The sequence below is a fragment of the Mastomys coucha genome, unplaced genomic scaffold, assembly GCF_008632895.1.
Source record: "Mastomys coucha isolate ucsf_1 unplaced genomic scaffold, UCSF_Mcou_1 pScaffold1, whole genome shotgun sequence".
Classification (NCBI taxonomy): Eukaryota; Metazoa; Chordata; class Mammalia; order Rodentia; family Muridae; genus Mastomys; species Mastomys coucha.
Genome location: NW_022196891.1, coordinates 30,659,475 through 30,683,575, shown reverse-complemented (window position 1 = coordinate 30,683,575; position 24,101 = coordinate 30,659,475). Strand labels below are relative to the sequence as shown.

General features: G+C 49.2%; 1 protein-coding gene across 1 annotated transcript; it reads right to left on the bottom strand.

The window, feature by feature from the left end:
• Positions 1-12,874: 12,874 nt before the first annotated feature.
• Positions 12,875-23,824, bottom strand: Fmod (fibromodulin). Its single transcript, XM_031382955.1, has 3 exons — positions 23,489-23,824; positions 19,824-20,809; positions 12,875-14,682 (listed from the first exon to the last, which is right to left on the bottom strand). The coding sequence occupies exons 2-3, from the start codon at positions 20,800-20,802 to the stop codon at positions 14,531-14,533; spliced, it is 1,131 nt and encodes a 376-aa protein (XP_031238815.1). The 5' UTR covers positions 20,803-20,809; positions 23,489-23,824; the 3' UTR covers positions 12,875-14,530.
• Between the last annotated feature and the right edge of the window lie 277 nt (positions 23,825-24,101).

Sequence of the window (24,101 nt, the reverse complement as noted above, 5' to 3'; positions counted from 1 at the left end):
ACACCTACCTTCTAGTATTGTGATCAAAGGCCACATGCATAAAGATCTCACCTTAGCCGATAAAAATAAAGAAACGGCTCTCCTTTCTCATATGTAGTCAGCCTTCCATTGAAGTTTAGATACTAGGGATGAGACTAAATTCCTACTAATAAAAATTCCTACTAATAAAGCAATATAAGATACAGGACAAAGTATAGTAAAATCTTACTTAGCACATCTACAGTCTAGGACAGATCCTGCTTTAAGTATCTCTTGGCAAGATAGGGTTCTTCTTTTTCTGAAAAGTCTTTTTCCCCCCCCTCAAATTCTCCCCTCTCAAAAATTTTAGAAGAGCAGTACCTAACAACTGATTCTTCTCTACCCCCTCCTTGCCAGTTTTCAATGGGTTGCATGGGCTGGCCTTGAACTTGAGATCCTTCTGCCTCAGCCTCCTAAGTGCTGACATTATAGGTATATGCCAGAGAGTAGCTTACTTTAATAGAATTTATCATCCTCCTTTTTATTATGGACTCTTGGAGTGTCCTTCCTGAGCTCTTGGGGCATGTGTGTGTGTGTGTGTGTGTGTGTGTGTGTGTGTGTGAGTGATATTTATACCAGCACTAACATATGCTGGAACAGCTGCCTAGAGTCCTTTCTCACCTGGAGACTTACCCAGTATGTTCTTTTGTCTGTTCTGAAACAGTACACAGACTTTCCTCAGTGAACACAGAGATTGGCCAGTCACAGCTCACAGATCTCTGGCAGCTATCCAGTTCTGTTACCTGGCAGGCTGTGCTGATGTCAGAAGCGGACCTCTGTTGATGTTTTGTATTATTCAGAACAAAAGCCCGGATGTATCTGGGGCACTTGGTAAGGCTAGGTGACTGGGGACAGGAAGGAAAACAAGGAGCATGCAGGCTTAGGACAGAGTTCCCAGGAAGCCAGTGGACCTGGGTTTCAGGGTCCAGTCTGTGTTTAGGTGTAAGTCAATGAGACCTAGTAGGTGTCAATTACTGCTTGTGTAGAGTGAATGGACCTATTTCCTCACCATGTAGACATGTTAGGAAAGAAATGGGCTACAGAACTGAAAGCACTTTTAATATTCGTTTTGAAAACAAGTGTGTGTATGAGAGAGAGGCAGAGTAAATCCATTCACTACTTATCATTCTTTACATGAGACCCAAAGAATATGATTCCACGGGTGTTATTAAAAACTCATGAACATAGCTCTGTGCTAACTGTTGGGGGAGCATTTGGAGGACTCATATGACATTGATTCCTCCCTTTAAAGAATTTACAATCCAAGTTGCTCAGCTAACACATGAAACATTGATGCGCGGCATTGGCTGCGGCTCTAAACAATGGCTCCCCAACACAGCCTGTTCTGTCCTCCAGTGGGAGGACCATCAGACCACGTGACCATGGAGCCCTCAGAGGGCCAGGCCCCACTCTAGGCATCACAGTCCTCTCCCTCCATGTCAGCTCGAAAGGGCCTTCACGGATGGCTCTCAAGCTCACCTGTGAGACTGCCTTCCTCCTGTTTCCTGTGTTGGCTCACCTGTGCCTGCCTGTCCACTAATGTCACCGTCATTGTTGCAGTTGCTCTCAGGTGGGCTCTGGGTTTTACACTAGGGTGCTACTGAAGGGTCATCAATGCCCACTTCTCCAAGAGAAAGAGTGTTAAGGTGCCCTTCTAATTGTATACACCCCCCAAAAGGTGGGTCACTAGAAAAGGTGCAAGCCACTTAGCTTTTCCGGCAGCACGGAGAAAGAGGCATGGCCTTTGTGGTGGAGGAAGCTGGTCTCGGCTGGGGCAGAGGAGCTGATCGGCTGATCACTGATCTGATGGGCACCTGCCTTGGCAACCCCAGAGAGATAAGGAATAACAAAGACTTCATATCAGAGATGAGGATACATTAAGGTTGTTTGTTTTTTTTTAAAAAAACAAAAGATGAGACATTTTAAATAAAAGTAAAATTCATACCAACGCACACCCATTGTAGCAGCACAGGGTTGTTGCCCAATGTTCCGAAGCAGTATCTGGCATTGGGAAGGTGTCCAGACATGTTCCCAGCGACTCTTACTTTAAAGAGAGCGCCATTTACTTTAAAGCGGCTGGCTAGCGAAAGCAGCGCCCTCGTCCTAGCTGTGGTAGATGCCAGTGTCTTAACTGGTGGTGCCTTTGCCTTAAGAGGAGCATTCGGCGACTCCAGACACGTTGATGGTGTTCACTGGGGTGGGAGGGGGAGACCCTGGAGAGACCCAAAGGCAGGGACAAAGAAATACTGCACCAGCTGTACCTAACAGTAATGGACTGAACACAGCTGCCCTTCAAGAGAGACCGCAGAGAAATAGACGCACGGCGGTTGGGATGGAGGAATGGATGAACCTTCCACACATAATGTTCTGTGGGGAAAAGTCAATTACAGACTTTGTGTGAAGTCACTGTACAGTTTATAGACACAACCTGGGTAGCCAATTAGACTCTGGTACTAATCAACACAAACACCTCTAGCCAGTCTGTTATCTATAAATATGCAATAAAAGCCCGGGCACTCCTTGGCTGATGATACAACCCAACCTAATAAACCAGCCAGAAGTTGAAAGTGCATTCATCAGACCTAAGGCTTCCTAGCCTAATAGGACAACGTCCTGCATACCTGAGTCTGGAAAAGATAAAAAGCTCCGAAGTGCACTTTCTACTGACTGTGTGCCACTCTCTCACTATCGTAAAGTTAAACTAGAAGGCAAAGGTGGACTAGAGAGGACTTACCTACCTCCTGAGAGAGTGGATAGCAGGAGCTTCAGGTGTGGTTCCATTTATGGGAAGCAAATTCGAAATCATGTGAGCGTGTACTAAACCTGAATGGTGGATTCACGGGGCTTGCTACATTGATCTCCAGGCTCCAGTGTATGTTTTGGGGTAATTCACAATTAATGAAGAGAAAGAAGTAGGTTCAGGGACACGAGCCTCATTCCCTGTACACACCAACCCAGAACGGGGCTTTTGGGTATACAATGTCCGTTTTAACTACCATTTTTTTTCTTGTCATCTAACAAAAGGTTGCTTGGGTTTGTGGTGCTTGGACTATAGGAATATATGTATAAAGTCCTCCACAAAGATCCTTTAGCCATCCTCAGGAAAGTTCTGGGGAGATGGTGTCATGGGCTGCATAACACCTGACTCCGTGTCCCCGGTCACCCAGACCATTGGAGCATGAGCTCATCTGGAGACATTGTCTTTGCAAACGTAATTACCGAAAGTCTAGGATGAGAGCATCCTGAGTTAGGGAGGTCCTTGAAGCTGTGCCCCGTGTCTTAGAAGAGATTACCAGACAGACAAATAGAAGACACCAGGCGGAGATGGGGACAGTAGAAATGGAGACAGAGCAGCAAACGAAGGTCTGCCGGGACCTGCTGGGAACCAGAAGAGGCAAGCAAGATGGATTCCAAGACCTTCAGAGAAGCACAGCTCTCAAAGCACACTGTGCACTTCCGGCCTCCAGAATCAAGAAGAGAATAGAGGCAGGAATTTGTAGGTGACAGTCCCCAGACCCATAAGGCTTCTCTATACCCAGGTGGTATCTCTTACTCAGGCCCTTTGGGTGGCACCTCTCAACTCCGACTCCACAGATTTCCTGAGGAAAAAAAAAAATCTGCCATGCATTTGGCTGCTCAGCATCTGAGCCATTTATTTATTACAGAGACTTCCCACCATGAGAGACAGACAGAGACCGTTCCTACTCGTTGACGGGAGATTGCCAGCTGCTGCTCATTCTGCAATCCTGCTTGCTTTTGGAGCACTGGTCTGGGACTTGGTCTTGCCAGACTGATCTAGACTTCAGAGTTAGTGACCTGAGAACACAAAGGCCTCATGGAACCTGCCCTGCTGGGGGTGTGGGGGGAGGTAAAGGCAGCCGTAGCGGGACTCCACGCAGAGGCAGCACACGGCTCTCAGCACTACCGATCCAGTGTGTGGGCCCTGACAGTGACCTTGGGGCCGCTTCTGGGCTGCACAGGATCCGTTTCCACGTTGTCAGAAGTCCTCTGCTCCTTACTTTCCTTTATTACTAGGCAGGGGGCTGTGTGCCCTGAAGCCTTGATATGTCGAGTTCTGGTTGGGGCTTTCTGGTTCTTTCTATGCAACAACTTTGGTTACGCCTTCTGAGCACCCTACTATTATTGGCTCTTATCTGGCTCCCATCTCCTCCTAAAACTGCTGGCTAAGCTTGAAGCCCAGGGCGCGCCTCTGTTCTCTCAGCCTGTCTCCAGAGTGTACTCTCATCAAGACCCAAGGCTCAATAGGACCGCTGGGAAGGAGAGGCAGGGTTTGTTGAGATAGACTGCAAGTCCAAAGCTGTTGTTGAGCCTTGTGGACTTATGAAGATTCAACACTCGCCATTCAGTTTTCCTCCTAGCTGCGATCAGGGACTCTGACCCATTTTCTAGTGTAATTGTGCCCTTTGTCCATGCAGTGTGCCCAGCAGCCCAGACTTAGGTGGAAAGGGCTCGTTTGTCTTCGGCGTTCGCAACTCCTGTTGGGGCCCTGGGCTGGCTGGGTGTGGTTGCTAGGCCCTTTGTCCTCCCTAGCCGTTTCCCTGTACGTTCTCCCTTCCTCTGCTCCCAGGGCTGCGCTATAGCAAAGCCTTGGCTCGGTCTGCAGCGTAGTCCTCCTTGCTCTCTTGTGGGCTTTGTCCTGAGGGCATGAGCTAGTAGTTTTCAGGAGTGAAAGCTTTCGCAGCTGCATAATTGAGCAACGTATTGGCTCCACGTGAGCACAACTTGGGGGCTTGAGATACCCAGGGTCTCAACTGGTGGCTGAAGTCACATGTATTAGCTCCCGCCTGGATGACGGAGGCGGAACCTTCTGGGAAAGTTTGAGGTCCACATGGGACCATTAGTTTCCCGATGACATTTTAGCGGTGGCGTCAGTACCTGGGTGCATAGTAGAATGAGTGGCTTAGTCAGAAAATAAAGGAAAACGCTCAGGCCACTCCTATTGCTTCCTCGGTCACACTGGTCCTCATCATATGGGAGGAGGAGGAGGAGGAGGGAGAGGAGGAGGGGGAGGAGGAGGAGGAGGGGAGGGAGGAGGAGGAGAAATAAAAAATAACGTTTTATCCATATACTTTATTCTGTACTTTTATCAAACTGTCTTGTGAGTTTCAGAATGAGCAGTATCTTTTACCTTGTTAAGACAAAAATGACTCTGAGTCCCTACCTAACTCCACAGCAAGGACCCTGAGAGCTTTCTGGCTCTTTCATAATGAGACACAGCAGTGGCAAGCGCCTCGTCTCACTCAGGGGCTGCATGCAGCCCTGGATTGTCAAGTGATTGTGAACTGTGCCCAGGGAGAGGAAAGGTCTGTGCCTGGTACTTTCTTCCAGCAGTCTTCCTGTGCTCTGACTCTCTGCTTGTCTTTTGCTGACCCCCCCATCCCTCCATAAGGCCTATGCATTTGCATCAGAAGGGCAGCTCTTCATCTGCCATGCAGCTATTCAGAACTTAGCACAGCCTTCCTTTCTGAAGGCTACAGACGCAGCAGCCCTCAAGGCTCCTCCAGTCTCCCACTGAAATCCTACATTTGAGTTTTGCTATTTTGAGACTGGGCCTCACGTAGCCCAGGTTGGCCCTGAACTCCGAGGCTGGCCTTGACCTCCTGATCAACATGCTTCTATCCCCCTAGTGCTTGGACTATGGATGTGTGCCATAATACTTGCGATCATAGATATTTTTATATTACATTGTGTTTATTGAAAAGACCTCAACATGCCTTTTGCACTCAGCAATCTCTTAAATGAACTTTAGTCAATAGGCCTCTAGATGAGTTTTGTTAATTGTAGTAATGTAGAGATATATAGAGTATATGTAAATTTTGTTTTACATTTTTATATCACACTAATTTGTTTAATTACTGAATGAGCCTGGATGCTGTTCAAGCCAGACAATCAAGCAAACACTCTGAAAAGCTGATCATCATGGCTCCTGTAACCCTGTACTTAGGATGGCGAGGCAAGAGGGTCACTCAAGCCTGGAGTTCAAGGCGGGTCTGGGTAGCATAGCAAGACTGTTTCAAAAACAAAGCAATGCAAAAAAAAAATACAGAACAAGAGTCTGTTCAGAGGCCAGCAGGCCTTACCTGCTCTTGCCAGCACAAAAGGCTACTGGTGACAGTGTTTCTCAACCTTCCTAAAGTTGTGACCCTTTAATACAGTTCCTCGTGTTGTGGTGACACCCCGCCCCCCCAACCCTAGCATTATTTTCATTGCTACTTCATTACAAAGTTGCCACTGTAATTTTGGTACTATTAAGGAAGTAATTGAGAACCACTGGATGTGGGAATACTTGAGGGAGATAATCCGGCAGCAGTGAAAGCCTTTGAAAGGCTCTGGAGTCTGACTATGTGAGGTGAGATACTGCCCCCTTGTGGCCAAAGGCAAAACAGCACGATTCTAGAGCGCGGTCCGGCCCTTAGTATGGTGGTCTGGATACTTGAGTCTGAAAGAGAGAATCCAGGCAGTGTAGGTGTTATTTGTTTTTAGTCTATTTTACTGCGTTTTTATTTCTACTACCCTTCTACACTCCAATCAGGTAGATTAGAGGAGAAAGGAGGTATAAGTCTCTTGATAGTATTTCCTGCTAATTCGTTCCACATCTGGGTGTTATCCCAGCAGCAGGGACCACCACCACCACCACTACCACCACCACCACCACCACCACCACCACCACCACCACCACCATCACCACCATCACCACCAGCAGCAGCAGCAGCAGCAGCAGCAGCAGCAGCAGCAGCAGCAGCAGCAGCAGCAGCAGCAGCAGCAGAAACAGCAGAAACAGCAGCAGTGGCAGCGGCTGATCGCTTCCCCCTCTTATCTAGATTACTGTGTCCCATTTCATAGCCGTCAGCATCCCAGTCAGACCTGTGGCCATCTTGCCAGCTCTTTCTCAGTTTGTCACGTCTGGCCCTCGGGCTGTTGTTTCTGTTGATATCCAATGAATGTTACAGAATTTTAATTGAAAAACCACAACCATAAAGGCTAGCAGGATGGATTGAGAGGCATCCTCCACTTGGAGCATCAGCCTTTCCCATTCTTCACCCCCTGGCTTCTCGGCTCTGCAGAAGCACTGACAGGCTGAAGAGAAAGGTGGCCAGCATCGCGTGGCCAAAACGCTTTCCTGGCGGCCAGCATCACCTGGCCTACTTGCTTCCCTGGTGGGTGGGCCAAGGCCTGTGTGCCTCAGTCCTTGTGTGTAAAAACAACATATAGTATATAGGGAAAATAGTAACAGCTGTGGCATAGATGACAAGGAGTAGCAAATGAGGCGATACAAGTTAAATCCTGTGGTGGTTTGAATGAGGATGGCCCCCCATAGGCTCATACATTTGAATGCTTGATCCCTCGTTGGTGAGAGTGTTTGGGAAGGATGTGGGGGGTGTGACCTTGCTGGAAGAGGTGTGTCACTGGATTCTGAGATTTCAGAAAACTTAGTTCTCTCTGCCTCCTGCTTATAAGCCAAGATGTGCGCTCTCCTTGTTTGCCCCACCATCATGGACTCTACCTCTCTGGGACTTAACTAAATGCTCTCTTTTATCCCTTACCTTGGTCATGGTGTCGTGTCACTGGCAATAGGAAAAGTAACCAAGACAAGCCGCTAGGACAGAGTAAGTCCTCACCAACTGGTAGCATGAAGAAAGATGGTGCCTGAGTCTGAGGGACAGCCTCTTTCTTGTGTCTCTCATGTGAAGCATTTAGAAATGAGATTTAGGGACTGGCGAGATGGCTCAGCGGTTAAGAGCACTGACTGCTCTTCCGAAGGTCCTGAGTTCGAATCCCAGCAACCACATGGTGGCTCACAACCATCCGTAATGAGATTTGACGCCCTCTTCTGGTGTGTCTGAAGACAGCTACAGTGTACTTACATATAATAATAAATAAATCTTTAAAAAAAAAAAAAGAAATGAGATTTAGAACGGAGGGAAGCGTGGCTTTCCTTGTTTCCTTTGCCTGTCTTAGTTGGTGTTATATTCTAAATCTGAAATGGCCTCGGCGGACTCATGCTTTAAACGCTTGCCCCTCGCCTAGCAGTGCTATTCTCGGAGGCTTCTGGAACCTTTAGAAGGGACCACCTAGCCGGTGGAAGCAGGTCATTTAGGGTGGAACCCTGAAGGTAATACGCAGGGCCTGGTTCCCACCCTACCCTGTGCTCCTTGGTCTGCTGCACTGTGGACGGCTCCTTCTATCCACCCCCACTGCTGTGAATGGATGGACTGAAACCCTGAGCCCACGTAAATCATTTTTTTTCTTAACTTGTCTGTCAGATGCCAACACAGCAAGGGATGGTAACTAGCCCTGTACGTTGGCATCAGGGAATTGAGGACACTGTTATGATTAAGTCTGCCCACGTGGTTCTTAGACCTTTCAAATTGGTTTGCAGGGCACATTGGCAGGGGTTTAGAAATGCAGACTAAAGAACCCCTAATGATACACGAAGACCTTGGTGGGTGATGCTGGTGGGGGTCAATAGGCCGCCACCCCCACTTCATGCTAATGCAAACACACACAGTGAAGGCCTGGTGCATGAGGTTTGTTTGTTTGTTAGATAGATAGAATCTCTCTCTATAGCCCTGGCTGTCCTGGAACTCACTCTTGTAGACCAGGCTGGCCTCGAACTCAGAAATCCACCTGCCTCTGCCTCCCAAGTGCTGGGATTAAAGGCGTGTGCCACCACCGCTTGGCTCTCTTGAGGTTTTAAATGTGAACAAGGACTCAAAAAATTTGGACTAGGGGCTAGAGAGATGGCTCAGTGGTTAAGAGCACTGACTGCTCTTCTAGAGATCCTGAGTTCAATTCCCAGCAACCACATGGTGGCTCACAACCATCTGTAATGGCATCTGATGTCCTCTTCAGGTGTGTCTGAACACAGCTATAGTTTATTCATATAAATAAATAACTCTTTGAAAAGTAAAAAGAATTTGGACTAGAAGACTTTTTTTCCCCAGAATTTATGTACGTATTTCCCATGTTCTGAAGTTTTAAGTGAGGCTAAGTTGAAATGTAATAGATAATTCGGTGGAGGAGATATCAAGATAGCATTCGGGCTGTGGCACGGCTATTGCTGGCTGCTTCAGGGCTGGTGTACAATGAAAATCAGGATTAAAAAACAATTCAGATCAGAAAGATGCAATAATCAGTTTGGCCAGAAGAGGGAGATGTTTAAGGTTGCAGATAAAGAAACTGTAAGTGTTAACAACAGTAGAAGAAGCTGAGCGCTTCGTCTTATGGCAATAGGAAAGTTCCTCAGGGTGCTGCAGAATTGAGACTTCAGTCAAACAGGCTTCAGGGTGGAAAACTGCAAACTCATTTGAAAGACGTCTTTAAAGAGAGCGTGCCAGTGGGTGCTTTGCTCACAAGGGAGTGCCTAAGGGCAGCTTTTCCTGGGTTCAGCTGCCTGGGCACCCCAGAGGCCTCTGTAGCCGTAATCCAAGGCAGCCCAGCTACCGCTCAGGCTGGCGGCAGGACTTGGCATTGTTTATACCTAGCTAGTTTTCTAGGTGTGGAGAATGAGAGTTATGGGGTCATGGAAGTTTTCCTGCAAGATTCCAGAGAAAGGACTGTGTGGCCAGGCGATGAGTAGTTATGCTATAGAAGAGGTCTGGAAGGCTATGCATGGAGCAATGGAGATAAAGCCCAAGCTGCAATGGAGACCCTTTGATGCTGTGGATGCCAGGAACACAGGCTTTCTAAGGAACACGACCCAAATAAAGAGACCATGCGCACTACAAGCATCATAAGGGCTTACGGCCACGGCGGCCAAAGTCCATTGGAAGTCACATCATGCTGTCCTAAATGCTGGGCATGCAGCTACGGGAGTTGACTTTTGCCCTGCTGGGATTTGGTTTTGCTTTAGTTCCAGTTCTTCCCCTTTATCCCCATTCCTCCTTTAGGAACTGGATGCTCACCCTGGACTATAGACTGAGATGGGGTAGCATTCTTTTGACCTATAGGACCTCATGGCTAGAAGGTTGTCTTGAATGCCTGAACTTTGGCATTTGAAAAGGTCTTGGGATGGTTAAAACTCTTGAAGTTCGAGTTGATCAGGGGGTGGCACACACCTCAGCAATCTCGTGGCAGAAGTGGGTGGATCTCTGAGCTCAAGGCCAGCCTGGTTTACAGAGTGAGTACCAGGACAGCCAGGGCTACACAGAGAAACCATACACACACATGCACACACACACACACACACACACACACACACACATGAAACCACAAATATATGCTTATTATACATAATATTATTATATATAAAAATATATAGCTATACATGTATATAGTTATATTATATATTAATATATTAATATATGTTATAAAATATAATATATAATATATTTATATATTAAAGGCTTTTGAAGTTGGGTTAAAATACATTGTGAGAAGCCTGAAAACCTCTGGAGGCTGGGGGTGGCTAAGATGGTTGGGATTGTCCTTCTCAGGCTCCCATTTGAATGCTTGCTCTGCAGCTGGTGGTGTTACCTTGGGAGGCTACGGACCCATTAAGAGGTAGAGTCTAGAGAGAAGCAGGCGGCTAGGGGCATACCTTTGAACGTTATACCCAGATCTTGGTTCCTGCTTTGCTCTCTGCTCCTAGTCTGCTGTGATGTGAACAGGCTTTTGCCACACACTCTGCGCCATGAACTGGGTTTTCCCTCCCATGGTAGAGTGAGATTCTATGAAACCAAGAGTCACAATAAATCCTCCCTCCCTTAAGTTGCTTCTATCAGGCATCTGTCGAAGCAATCCCAAAGAATTAGTACAGCTGAGGTAGCTGAGTGGCTAAGAGCCCAAAATTGAAAGGCAGTTGTGGTTTGGCTAGACCCCTCCGTAAGTGTCCCTTCTCCTCCCCCTTACCCAGCACCCCTCTGTGCCAGATCTTCAAGGCTCGCACATTCCTACATTCTGTCATAAAACATGCTCCAGGGCATCATCAGTTCACTTTGGAGTTGGGGCAGTCAGAATTTGGCATATATTCATCCTCAGCCACTCCCTCTCTTCCCTGACTGACATCACTAGTGCAGCCACCCTCCTTACTTCAAGACAATGTTAAGTGCCTAGCCTGGCACCTGAAAGGTTTCTCTCTCTCTCTCTCTCTCTCTCTCTCTCTCTCTCTCTCTCTCTCTCTCTCTCTCTCTCTTTTTCTTTCTTTCTTTCTTTATTTTTTTCTTTCTTTCTTTTGCCCTTTTTTTTATTAGATATTTTCTTTATTTACATGTAAATTTCTCCTTTCCCAGTTTCCCCTCCAAAAAACAAACAAGCAAACAAAAACAACAAAAACAAACCCCTGTTGCCTCCCCCCTCCCCATGCCTGCCACCCCACCCTCTCCCACTTATTGGCCCTGGCATTCCCCTACACTGGGGCACAGAACCTTCACAGGGCCCAGGTCCTCTCCTCCTATTGATGATGGAATTTGCAATCCTCTACTATACACATGCTGCCAGAACAATCAGACCCCTCCATGTGCAGTCCTTGGTTGGTGGTTGAGACCCTGGGAGCTCTGAGGGTACTAGTTAGTTCATATTATTGTTCGTCCTAAGGGGCTGCAAACCCTTCAGCTCTTTTGGCCCTTTCTCTAACTCCTTCACTGGGGACCCTGTACTCAGTTCGATGGATGGCTGTGAGCCTCTACATCTGTGTCAGTCAGGTACTGTCAACGCCTCTCAGGAGATAGCTATATATAGGCTGGCTTGTCCTTCCTTCAGTCTCTGCTCCATAGTTAATCTCTGCAACTCCTTCCATGGGTATTTGGTTCCCCCTTTTAAGAAGGAATGAAATGTCCACCTTTTGGTCTTCCTTCTTCTTGAGTTCCTTAAGGACCAGAGAGTAGGTAGGCGGCTCGCAGCCGCCGTTTAGTTCTTCCAGAACCAAGTGGAGTTGTGCATGGTGGGACAGCGCTCACTTTCTGACAGGTGCCACTAGAGGGCAGCAGCCATTAAGGCAATAATACCCAAGCTCATCCAGGTCCAGAATTATCGGTTGACAAGAGAGGAGGAAGAAAAGCATTTAGAATGTGTGTGTGTGTGTGTGTTTGTATGTGTATTTGTGTGTGTCTGTGTGTGTATTTCATGTGTGTGTTTATAATGTGTTTGTGTGTATGTGTTTATATGTCTGTCTGTGTGGATACATATATGTGTATGTTTGTATGTGTTTGTAATGTATTTGTGTGTATGTTTATTTGTTTATTTGTATGTGTGTTTGCTTGTATGTATTATGTGTTTATAAGAGTGTTTGTGTGTTTGCGTATGTTTGAATGTATGTGTTTGTGTGTGTTTGTGTGTGTTTGTATGTGTATTTGTGTGTGTGTCTGTGTATGTGTGTATGTGTCTCTCTCTCTGTGTAGAGCAAACAATGACAGTAACAGAAACAAAACAAACAAAACCCGACCCTCAAGCCCAGTTTTTCTTTCTCTTGAGAGGCAAATGGGTGTGTAAATAGTGAGGATACATCTAGGAACTTCCATAACACACCACTTGCTAACTTGAGTTTTTGTTTTTTTGTTTTTTGTTTTGTTTTTTTGTTTTATTTATGTTTTTTGTTTTTGTTTTTTTTGTTTTTTTATGGTTTTTCGAGACAAGGTTTCTCTGCGTAGTCCTGGCTGTCCTGGAACTCACTCTGTAGACCAGGCTGGCCTCGAACTCAGAAATCTGCCTGCCTCTGCCTCCCAAAGTGCTGGGATTAAAGGCGTGAGCCACCACTGCCCAGCTAACTTGAGTTTTTAATATAGGCTAGTTCTTAAAAAGCTCTTATAAAAGACAGAGCCTATACCGTTACAGGCCTGTGTGTCTAGGTGCCCCGAGGTGATGCTGAGGGCTGCTATCAACGACTCCATCCTTGCAGATGCACTTATAAAATAACTTTATTGGTCAGGTTAGCCATCATTCATGCTTGCTTCATGCTGAGGGCCCTCTATAGAGGCATGCCGGTGCTCGCACGCAGGTACTTCCCAAGAGCCCTAGGCAAGGGCAGGCTTGCTCCGTAGGTGGCTCTCCCTGGGTGAAACAAGCTGGTTTGGCTTTTGTGGATTTCAGGTTCTGGAACCCATGGCACAGTCTAAGCGCCCCGCCCCACCCTGTCCTTTCCAGAGAAGTTTGCTTCTAAGTGCACACAGAGTCAGGGGTCTACGGCATCTGGGTAGGGACCCACCTCAGGCTAACATCTCACAACTGATTCTTGCCACTGGCTGCCCAGGTGGCCCTATCTCAGTGAGGTCTAGAAGAACCTGTTGGCTGTACCTAGGCAACATCACCTTTAAAAAGGAGAAGACAGGGTTGCTCTCAGACAAACTACCAATCACAGGGACCATTGGGCATAAGGTGCGGCTCCGTAGTGTGAAAGCAGAAGAAGCCAGGTCGAGTGTAGGCAAGACTTGGGCTTGGCCAGGGCTTCTTGCACCCCGGTGAGCATCTCCAGCAGAGCTGCTACCTCAAACTCTAGCTTTAGGGACAAATCACTTATTGAGATCACCCCCCTAGTCTGGGTTAGCGGGTAAGTCCTCAGCTGGTGGAGTCTGCCTCTGCCATCTATGTAACAAACCTTCACACATGGATCAAAGGATGGGTAGAGGCTCTTTCTCATGTTTTTAAAACCACACCTGCCCCTTAGATACTAAAAGCCAAAAAAGGGGTGCAGATCGTATTGGGTCAGATGAAACCGGAGAGGGGACTGCCCCTTCAGTTCTGCTATTCTGAGGTGTGACCCTTCCCCATCTTCTTATGGATATTGATAATGACCACTCAACCCTTCCCTCCTCTGATAGATCCTCCATAATAGAGCCGGTTATCCTCTCTGCTATCAACTCATGACTATCATCATTATGCTGTTCAATATGGTGACTTTAAACAGGTGAGGCTGGGGGTATGCGTGTGATGATTTTAAACATCCTTTTAACCTCAGAGAAGAGCGTGGCCTTTCTCCACAGTTTGTTGAACAGCTACCCACTGGCCTTAGGGTGTGTGTGTGTGTCTCCTGGCTGACTTAAGACATTAGAAGAGGCCTCAGTGAAAGAGGGGCAGAGGGGGTGAGGTGGGCCATGGGAGGAGGTGGCTGGGCAAGAGGTATGTTGTGATATTTTGAGGAGCAAAGAATACGGGCCCAGAGCAACTGTAGAAGCAGCTGGCTATGCTGTTGAGCGCAGCTCAAAAAGTCAGACTGTCTGGAACTGGCCGTATGCTGCTGTCCAAGCAAGGTAATGGTCTGCCAGACTAGGTCACGGGGAAGGTTGAGGGATAGTAAGATTTTGGGGCTAGACTCTATGGCCATTTCTTTTACCACCACATTCGTCTCCTGCAGAGACTGGCCTGACCCCTGATCTCACCTAACTTGGCCTATTGGAAGGAGACTGAATAAGATCCTGCGGACTTCTGTCACATGCTTGTCCCAGACCATCCAGCAAAAGCCAAACCAGACCTTCAAGCCGAATGCAGCGGGGTGGCAGGGCATGTGCCCGGAGCCCGGTGCCCGGTACCCAGAGCCCAGAGCCCAAGGCGAGGCCCCTCAGATCTCGATGAGGCTGGCGAGGCGCAGGCAGAGTGGGGCGTCCACCGGCATAGCACTACGCTTGATCTCATTCCCATCCAGGCGGAGCACCTGCAGCTTGGAGAAGTTCATGACGTCCACGACCGTGCAGAAGCTGCTGATGGAGAACTCTGGAGGGACAAGAAAGGTGTGCGGGTGGGAGAAACCCAGCTTAGGAAACAGATACAAAATGGGCACAAGAGGCCCCTCTGAACCCGCTGAAATAAAGAATCAAGACTGGAGTGGGGGTGGGGTGGAAGAGTTGAGCTAGGGGATAACGTTTTTCTGGAATTGGAGTCAGACTGGCACTGTTGGGGGACAGAGCACTTGCTGGGAACAGAGCCAGTCCTGGTCCTGTGTGAGCTCAACCCCCTACTCCCCTTTTTCTTTGCTCCCCAAATGTCCCCAGGTGTCCTTCCCACTGGGCCTTGTTGTTTGTTTTTTCCTGTCTGTGGGCAGCAGGGGGAAGCAGAAGGTAGGTGGTGCTCAAAACCTCTCTCTCTGAAAGCTTAGCTACTTGTGGAAGGACAGCTTTGCCGATGGCAGCTCACTACAAGAAGGCGGCTCCAGGAATGGGGGGCACACTATCCTTGAACATTTCCAGTTGTTTTGCGGGTACAGACAGTAGTAGGAAGCCAGAACCTTCAGGGGACTGGGAAGAGAGGGCAGGTTGGAAATGCCAAAGTCAAATAACTAACCAGCTGTGCTGGCACAAGCCCTTTAGCCTCACTAGGCAGGCAGAGGCAAGCAGATCTCTGTGAGTTCGAGGCCAACCTGAACTACACGGTGAGTTCCGGGATAGCCAGGGTTACACAGAGAGACCCTTTCTCAAAAAAATATCCTAAACCAAACAAAATCAAACAAATAATTTCCCTGCCTCCTTGTATGATTGCATCGGCCTTTGGGGGTCAGGGTCTCATAGAGTCCAGATGTGTCACCTCCTGTGTGAGCGTGGGTTATCACAGCGTGTACCACCACACCTCTTCTATTTATTTTTTTTCTTTTCAATCTTCATGTGTGAGTGGCACACATACGTGTGTATCGTGTTTGCATGTACTACAACACCTGTGTATGTGTGCACGTATGTATGTGAGGCCCAAAGCTTATGTCAGGGATCCTCACCAACTGCTTACCCTCACTGAGGCAAGGTCATTCAATCAAACCCAGAGCTTGTCGGTGTCACTACTCTCGGTAAGTAGCTATCTTGCCTTAGGGACCATCTGTCTTCCAAGGTTAGAATTACAGGCAAGATGTCCCTACCACCAGGGGAATGTTCCGGGTTCTGCAGCCCGCTCCCTTAACTCCCCACTGCCACAAGCACTTCCAGGGCCCCGAGTGTCCTTGGGTATCCTTCCCACAAGACCTTGTAGGTTCTGAGGATCTGTACTTTGGACTAGGGATGGGGGTGGGGATGGGGACAGAGCCATCCCCCTAGGCCGTGGCCTCTTTTTACTCTCAGAAGTCTCTGGGAACTCTTTTGTAGAGGAGTCCCCCTAAGCCATGAAGCAGATGTTGTAGTTCTGGGTCATCTCAACACATAAAGCTTCCCACAGCTGTCTCTGTTGTCCCCTCAGGTAAGACCACAGTCTGCAGTCAGTAACTTGAAAGGAAAGGAAGATAATCAAGATCCTAGTCCAAACTCCAAACACACCAGTGAAGCCCTCCTCGGAAGCCACGCAGCCTGTCGGGGATGCCTTCCTTCCAGTTGCCTCCCCAGAAGGCCACTCTTGTCATTTTTTTTGTGAACTGGTTTAGAATGAAGTGGTAGGTGGGGGTGGCGGGTCGGGGGGTGTGAGGGTGGAATCTGTTGTGAACATCGTTCACAGATACTATACTGGCAGCTGCAAGCTGGGTCTATACTGGCAGCTGCGAGCTGGGTGTAGAGCAGGGCTGGCTTTGTCCCACCAGAGACGTCCCTCATCTTGCAGAGGTGCCTGGAACTATGATCAGAACTATGATCTGGTAGTAGCTAACCCAATTTTTAGAGACAGTAGGGGCTCCTCCTGGGGGAGGTAGAGAGGGTGAAAACGAAGGTTCCCAAGAAAGACGGCACGGAAGGCTGAGGCTGAGGAGGACCATGCTTTTGAACGAACACCCATCAGTTGCTTTTAATCTCCTTTAAGAACTGCCCGAGATAGGTTGATGTGCTGTAGCAAACCATGTTATGCTGCGCTAAAACACAGAATTCAGGCCCAGAGAAGACTTAGGTCCCAGGAAGAGTGGGACTGCCAAGCACACTTTGAGGAGGAGCAGAAGATCTGAGTCGCTTTTGGTGTTTCCTCCTGTCCTTGGGAACAGATTTAGTGGGCATAGTGCAGGTGGGGTTTGGGTCTGTGACCTGTGTACAGGGGCCAGAGGGGACATAAGGTGGCTGAGCTTCATTCGTCACTTTCAGTCCTATTTGGGACTGAGCCAGAGGTCTGGACATGGAGCCTGCAAACTGTGCTAACATCCAAGCTCCCATACCCGTGAGCCACTCGGCACAGCATTTACATCAGATATTCATGGGAGCTCGGAAAGCACCCCTCCACATACCTTCCTCAAGCCCACAGTAGGTCAGGGCTTCTGTCAGGAGGCCCTGGCAGACATTTTTCCAGCCCAGATTAAATACAGACAGGAGTCTTTCCAAATTCCAATCCCGCCCCAAGCCACTGGATCCCACAGCTTCTGAATAACATTCCATGGCTCTGTCTGCTCCACCATTCCTCCTCTGCCAGGTTGGAAAAACTGAGGGAGGCATTGGAAGGAGGTGTGCATGGGTTTGTCTGCTGTCTAGTTTTCTGAAGGCCTGGGGCTCCTGTTCTGTTGGGTCCCCCTTACCTCACCTTCACCCGAACATGGCCACCAGCTGCCCACGCAGGAATCCCTCCTTCCTGGCTATCCAGAGTGTGTGGCAGACAAGCTAAGGGGCCATCTCCTGCATCACAGCCAGGTTGTTTCTGTTCTCGGTCAGAGATGTCTGGCTTTAGGTCCTTTACAAAAGGCAGGAGTTGGGGGAGGGGAGGTTCTACCTTCCTTAGTCTGGGTGAGCTGGAATATGATTTTTCTTTTACTGTCCCCATGGTGACAATTCAGAAAACAAGTGCCAAGACTATGCCTTGTCCACTCTAAAAAAGGCAACAAGAAGGCAAGCTGACACTATGTTACCAGGGACTGACTGTGAAACTCTGCACCAGGTAGGTCCTCTGGACCATGCGCTCTACACACACGGTTTGCTAATTTGAGAATGATAAGATATGGGGGTTACATTGCTTATTAAAAGAGAAGCTGGGAGAGAGATTGAGTGATAACCAGGGAGGAAGGAATTAGCTCCAAACCTGGCTCACAGGGATTTGGGGTAGAAGCTGAGATTTCCCAGGGATTTGAACACAGAGCTTTCTTGCATGGCCTTGGGACAACCCAGTGAATAATTTACTTTCTGATCAGCTTATGGGAGAGGGGTTGCCTTGTATCTGACCGGATATTTCTGCATAAAGACATAATAAGGGTGACGAGACTGTCCTGACCACCTCTCTCTGTTTGGAGAGTTAGACATTGGCTCACTTTCCAAGCGCTCTTTCCAAGTGCCTTTCTGCCACATGTTCAGAGTCACACTTGGACTAGGTCTAGCACATGGTGTGACATTTCTCATAGGACAGCTCTTCTGGATTCAGAGTAGGTGGTCGGTGACTGCAGAGTGGGACATACAGCTGTGAGAAAATGCCAAACTCCTGAGGTGTGTGATTATCTTTAAGGTAGAGTAAACAACTCCCACTGTCACCTTGGGACTAACAGGACTCCTCCCCCAAAAGAGGACGTTAAGTAAAAGCCGCTGTTACTCCTGTAACAGTGCCTTGCCAGTTCAAATAAAAGAACCAGACAGATAGCTTTTGACTTCAGAGCCTCATTGCAACCTCCCTGTTCCCCCTGAGAAAGGCTGTCTGGCTGTTAACATCTTGTTAAATGACTGATCTGTCCCTTGAGAAGGGAGAGGGAGCAGGGAGAGGACAGGACAGAGTCTCCCCCGTGCTTTGTTAGCTCATTCCTTCTCAGCAGGCCCAAAGAACTTCAAAGCCTACTGCCTGGCCAGTCCAGGCCTCCCTTCCCCAGAGCAGAGGATTGAGCCACAGGGGGAGGGAGACTAAATGCTGGCCCTGTACTTTCCAGCTGAGAACAGGACATCAAAAGCCACTGGGGTAATGCTAGCATGCTCTGAACATGAGATCCTAAGGGAGAGAGGCTGAAAGGCCGCTAGTCAATCAGAAATTCATTTTTTATCTCGCAGTCTCAGAGAGGTAGTCCTGCCTGTGCAGGGAAGTTCTTATAAAATACACAGTCCTGTGCTCTTTCCCCAAGGCTTCTTATTGCCTCAGGGAGGGCCTTTGCCTTGGCACCAGGGGCTCCTGGGACTCCAGGGGGAACCGGCAAGAAGTCCCACATTCAGTTCTGGGAGGGCTGCCCATTTTTGTTCATCAATTGGTAAGTTTGAAAAACAAACAGCAAAACAGGAGACTAGCTGTGCAGGCAAGAATCGTGTGTGTGTGTGTGTGTGTGTGTGTGTGTGTGTGTGTGTGTGTGTCAGTCTGCATCCTCTGGTGACTACAAGGATGCTCACGGACCTTGGCTTCTTACCAGCCCAACCTCCCTGTAAGGCAGACCTCAGAAGGGAGCACTAAGTCTCCCTCTTCATGAATATCCCTCTAGAGCCGTGGTTCCCACCCTTCCTTCTGCTGTGACCCTTTAACACAGTTCCTCATGTTGTGGTGATCCCGCCACCATACAACTATTCTCGTTGTTACTTTATAACTCTAAACATGTTACTGTTATGAATCATAATCAGATACGTAGTCTATCCGATATGCAACTCTTGTGAAAGGGTCATTCAACCCTCAGGGGTCCCGACCCACAGGTTGAGAACCATTGCTCTAACGTTTCTTTAAACTCATTTCTCGGTGCTCCTAAACCATGCATCCCCAGCTGTCTCCAACCCGTGACTTGTTAAGTGGCCAGTTCTTTCCACCATTCCCCATGCTAATTGTCTTCATCCCGCCTCCCCCCAGCCCAAGCGCTCACCTTGAAAGCCTTGGACTGAATCTTGCTTGTCCTAGGATGTGGTCTTTGGAGCCAACCAGTTTTGGAGTCAGCTCTCTTATCTCACTGAAGGACCAGTGTACACCTAGCTGACTACAGGGCTTTGGGGGTCAGTGTACTTGATCATTGGGCTCCCTATGGTTTTTTTTTTTTGGTGTTCCTATTAGCATTCAAGGAGTCCCCTCCCTCCCCTGGACCTCACCATTGATCCTGTTGCCCTGGAGGTAAAGGTTTTCCAGGTTGGTGTTGACAGGAGGGATCTTCTGCAGCTGGTTGTAGGACAGGTCTAGCTCAAGGAGGCTGCTGGAATTGAAGGTGTTGGTAGCCAGGCCGTTGTTAGTGAGACTGTTGTGAGACAGCCGGACGTATAGCAGCTTGGGTGACCCCCGGAAGTAGCTGTCAGGGACGGTGTAGACATTGTTGTGTTCTAGGTACAGCTGCTCCAGGGCTGAGGGCAGACCGTCGGGCACCCTCCGAAGGTGGTTATAACTCAGGTCCAGTAGGATCAGGGACCGGAGGCCCCTCATGGAACTTCCCACTTCCTGGATCTCATTGTGGTGGAGATATAAGGCTGTGAGGTTCTCCAGGCCCTCCAGAGCATTGTTGGGGACCCGTGAGATCTGGTTGTGGTCCAGGTGGAGCTCCCTCAGGGATCGAGGCAGCGGGCCGGGCATCCGGGTAAGGTTGTTATGGTCCAGGTACAGCCTCTCCAAGTGCCTGAGCTTGGAGAAGACCTTCCTGCCCACCTTGTCACTGGTGATCTGGTTGCCATGTAGAGCGATCCAGAGGAGCCCTGTGGCATTGTCAAAGACACCTTCCTGGATGGCAGAGATCTGGTTGTTCTGGAAGTAGACGTACTTCATGCGCGAGGGCACGAAGGGCAGGTACTTGAGGTTGCGGTTGTCACAGTACATGGCCGTGGGGAAGTTGGGGGGGCAGTCGCATTCCTGGGGACAATCACGGGGCTCTGGTGGAGGTGGTGCACCATAGGCATAGGCTGGGCCTTCCTCCACTCCATAGGGGTAAGGCTCGGAGGGCTCATAGGGGTAAGGGTCGTAGGGGTCATAGTAGGTGGACTGCTGGTTTCGGAGGTATTGGATCCACCAGTGAGAGTCTTCATCGTACTGACCCTGGGAGAGTGAGCAGAGCCCGGCCAGCAGCAGGATGGAGGCCCACTGCATTTTGTCTCTGCAGAAAGGGAGAGAACAGAGCAAAAGAGGATATGAATGAAGGTGCGGGGTTGGGTGGGAGGGCAGTTGGGTGGCTCAGGCTGGCCGTAGGTTCTGAACTACACAGATGATGCTGTGACGACAGTCAAGTGCTAGAGGGCAGGAGCTGTGCTTCCCCTCACCCGGGCACCTCCTCCTACTGGCTCTGCATATGTGGGGAGCTGGGAAAGTCAGTGTTTTAGCTTCTGGTCTTGCAGCCATGAAAAGAGCCTGAGATGAGAGAAGAACCCAAAAGGCGTGGGCTGCAGTTTGGGGAAGGGCAGATCCTTCGCATCCTCTAGCACCCTGAGGTTCTGTTGTTGAAGCTGAGAGCCTTGCAGTTACTGTCTCCCTGTCTGTCTGTTTCCCCTCCCCCAATTATATACCTTCCTGTCTATGGTGGGATACTTTGAGGTCTGAACTCCCATCAAGTTTGGACTCGCAGGGAATTTTTTTTCTCAGAGTCCAAGGTCAAGAGTCTCCTGGTCCTTCCCGTGTCCAGGAAACCTCCAGAAGGGACTGGGACTTCAAAGGGGGAGAATAGCTGATCGACTTCCTGAAGATCCTTTGGGTCTCGTGGGCAGCCTGGGGGTTTGTGGTCATGAGTGTGTGGGAGGGTGTGGCTCCCCTGTGGCCACCACAAGGTCTGGGCTATTCTCCAAAGGGCTATGGCCTGTGAGTCTTCCGGGCGAGAAAAAACGCACTGGTTAGCAGCTTGTGGCTAAGTGTGTAGCCAGACTTCAGTCTTTCCAGACTGGGAACCCAGTATGGCGCTAATGATTGTCTTCTGGGCTGACTGTACTGTGTCTGGCCTGGTCTGCTTCTCTCTTTTGTGGCCCTGAAGACTGAAGGACTTAACACTCCTCTCACCCGCCATAGGGAGCGAAAGAACCATGTGAGAGGTGATTGAAATGAATTAGGGACACTGAGAACTGGGAGAGAAATGGAAAGGGTGGAGGAAAGCCAGGAGTGGGAGTTAGTCCTCCTTTTTGAGACAGGGTCTCCTTACACAGCTTTGGCTGCCCTAGAAGTTACTATATAGACCAGGCTGGCCTGGAACTCCCAGAGATCCACCTGTTTTTGCCTCTTGAGTGCCGGCATTAAAGGCATGTGCCACATATGAGGTATACCACTTCTCTTCTAAGCTACCTCCTTCAGGGATGTCACTTGGCTTTCCAGGCTCAGGACCCATGCTGCTGGGGAGTCTGTTGCATTAAAGCTTGCTAGCAAGACAGGCACGCTGGGGCCTCCAGGAGGGAAGCTGCAGGTGTAGATAGATGGTGGGGGTCCAGGGGTGTCATATATGGGTACTCTACACTAGGTTGCTATGACCAGTGCACTGCATTGTCCCCATGAACAGGGCGACCTCCCAGGACACAACTATGAAGGCAGAATACGTAGAACCTTTCCTGGTGCTCTCTATCGGGCTGTGCTGGGGTTGGCCGCTGTGGGCAGGACAGTCCTATGAAGTGATGAGAGGAGACCCAGCTATGACAGTCCAACTACTCCATTTCTGGGCAGCATCCCTGTCAGGCCCCTCTGTTCCCTGAAAACAGTTCCCTTGTGACTTCTCATCCCAGTATTCCCTGGATGGCTCAGGATGGGTAGTCTGGCTCATCCCCGGTCCCTGAACAAAGAGCCACAGTGTTTCTGAGGAGCAAACTCAACTGCCCACTGCCTAGGATGCTGGCTGGTCCCTAACTTGGGCCAGGAGAGAAGACGGATGGAGCGGCCGATTGCCAAGAGAGCATTTTTTCCATGCACAGCCCTGGGCTGCTGCAGGACTAACCAAGGTGGCTGTTTAGAGAGGGCTGGCACACTGAGCCTCTGTCCATTCTGTCCCTCTTCCAGACTAGGCACTTTGGCAGAGGGGGACTACCTTCCTCTTCAAGGCTCAGCTTTCCACGGGGTTCCTTGCCCAGCCACAGTGGCCTCCCCTCAGAGGCATGGCTGCTGGAAAAGCTTAGTTAAAGGAGTGCAGGCCTTTGCCCACCCGATCTAGAGTGTGGCTTCAGGTTTGTATACTCTTAAATTGTTTCTTGTTGCACTAGAGACCTTCTATTCAGTTGTGAGGGTTCCAGGAGTGATTCTTTCAGACTTGAAGATCCTGACTCAGGAGCTATAAATGTACTACTTCGTTTCTTCACTCTGGGGAGACTCTCTCCTATCAGAGCTGAGGTCAAACTAAAAACCATCTCCTAGCCTGAGTGGGGTCCACCACTCCATCCATGACTCCTTGGATCAATTCTTTATTCTCTCACTTTTACTCCAACCACACACGTATTACACAAAGCTTGCCCTCCAACATGCCCCCTCTCTAAGAGATTTCTGGGACATTCAGAGACTATTCTTCAAAGTGCCCTGAGTCCTAGCATTTTGGGACTCATAGGTAGCAACAGAGCGACTTTGCTATTTTCTTCATCTTTTCATATCTGTGTGAGAGAGGCTCCCAACACCCACAGGGAGCTGTAGGAGACAGGTAACACGCCGGAGCCCGTGCCCCTGCCGTTGCCTCTCTTCAGCATCCCTGCAAGGCATGGACCAGGTGGGAGGAATCACCCATCTCTGCCCACTCTTTTCCCCAGCCCTGTCCTTCCCCCCTTGTTTCTCTTTACAGAGCTGCAAGGGAGTGAGCCTAAAGAAATAGGAGCACACTTACCTTGGGTTGAACCGTTCGGAGTGACCACGTCCTTCTGCCTGGCCTCCTTGGGTTGGAGAATGTGGGAGAGAGGCTAGAGAGGAGTGAGTGGCTACGGAGAGTGTGCAAGCCTGTGCCAGGCCAGGGCCCGCCCCCAAATTCCTAATCAAATGTCTTGAAGAGGGGCTGAGGAACCTAAGCTGGCTTTTTCAGTCCTGTGAGGGGAGGAGCTCACACTCAGCTCTGCAAAATTCCGTCTGACCGAGGCTGTAAAATCCACCTTCTTTCCACTGGGTTATCTTCCCTGGAGCATTGGCAGCCTGAAGTCTCCTGCTGCTGAATGAGTTAGCGATGCCCCAGAAGTTATTTCTGCCGTCTCTTGTGCGGTGCCTGGGTTTCTCATTAAGCCCATAAAGCAGACATAGGAGAGGGAGGGCAAGGTTTGGAGAAGGAACCTTTTAACTCTTTCAGCAATCCTGGTCCCCTAAGGGAGCCTGTACTTATCTTTCTTGGTCCAAGCACCCCCTGTAGCCAGATGTTACATTAGTGTGTGGGAGAGCATGCTGGTATGCTGGCTGGAGGGCTTGCTCTGGCTCCAGTTGATGATGACCACTGAGACCTTTATGTGGAATAC

Coding starts and splice junctions, on each gene's coding strand:
- Fmod (XM_031382955.1), bottom strand. CDS start 20,802: ATGCAGTGGGCCTCCATCCTGCTGCTGGCCGGGCTCTGCTCACTCTCC. Junction 14,683..19,823: donor CCAGGGCAACAGGATCAATG/GTGAGGTCCAGG, acceptor TTGTCCCTCCAG/AGTTCTCCATCAGCAGCTTC.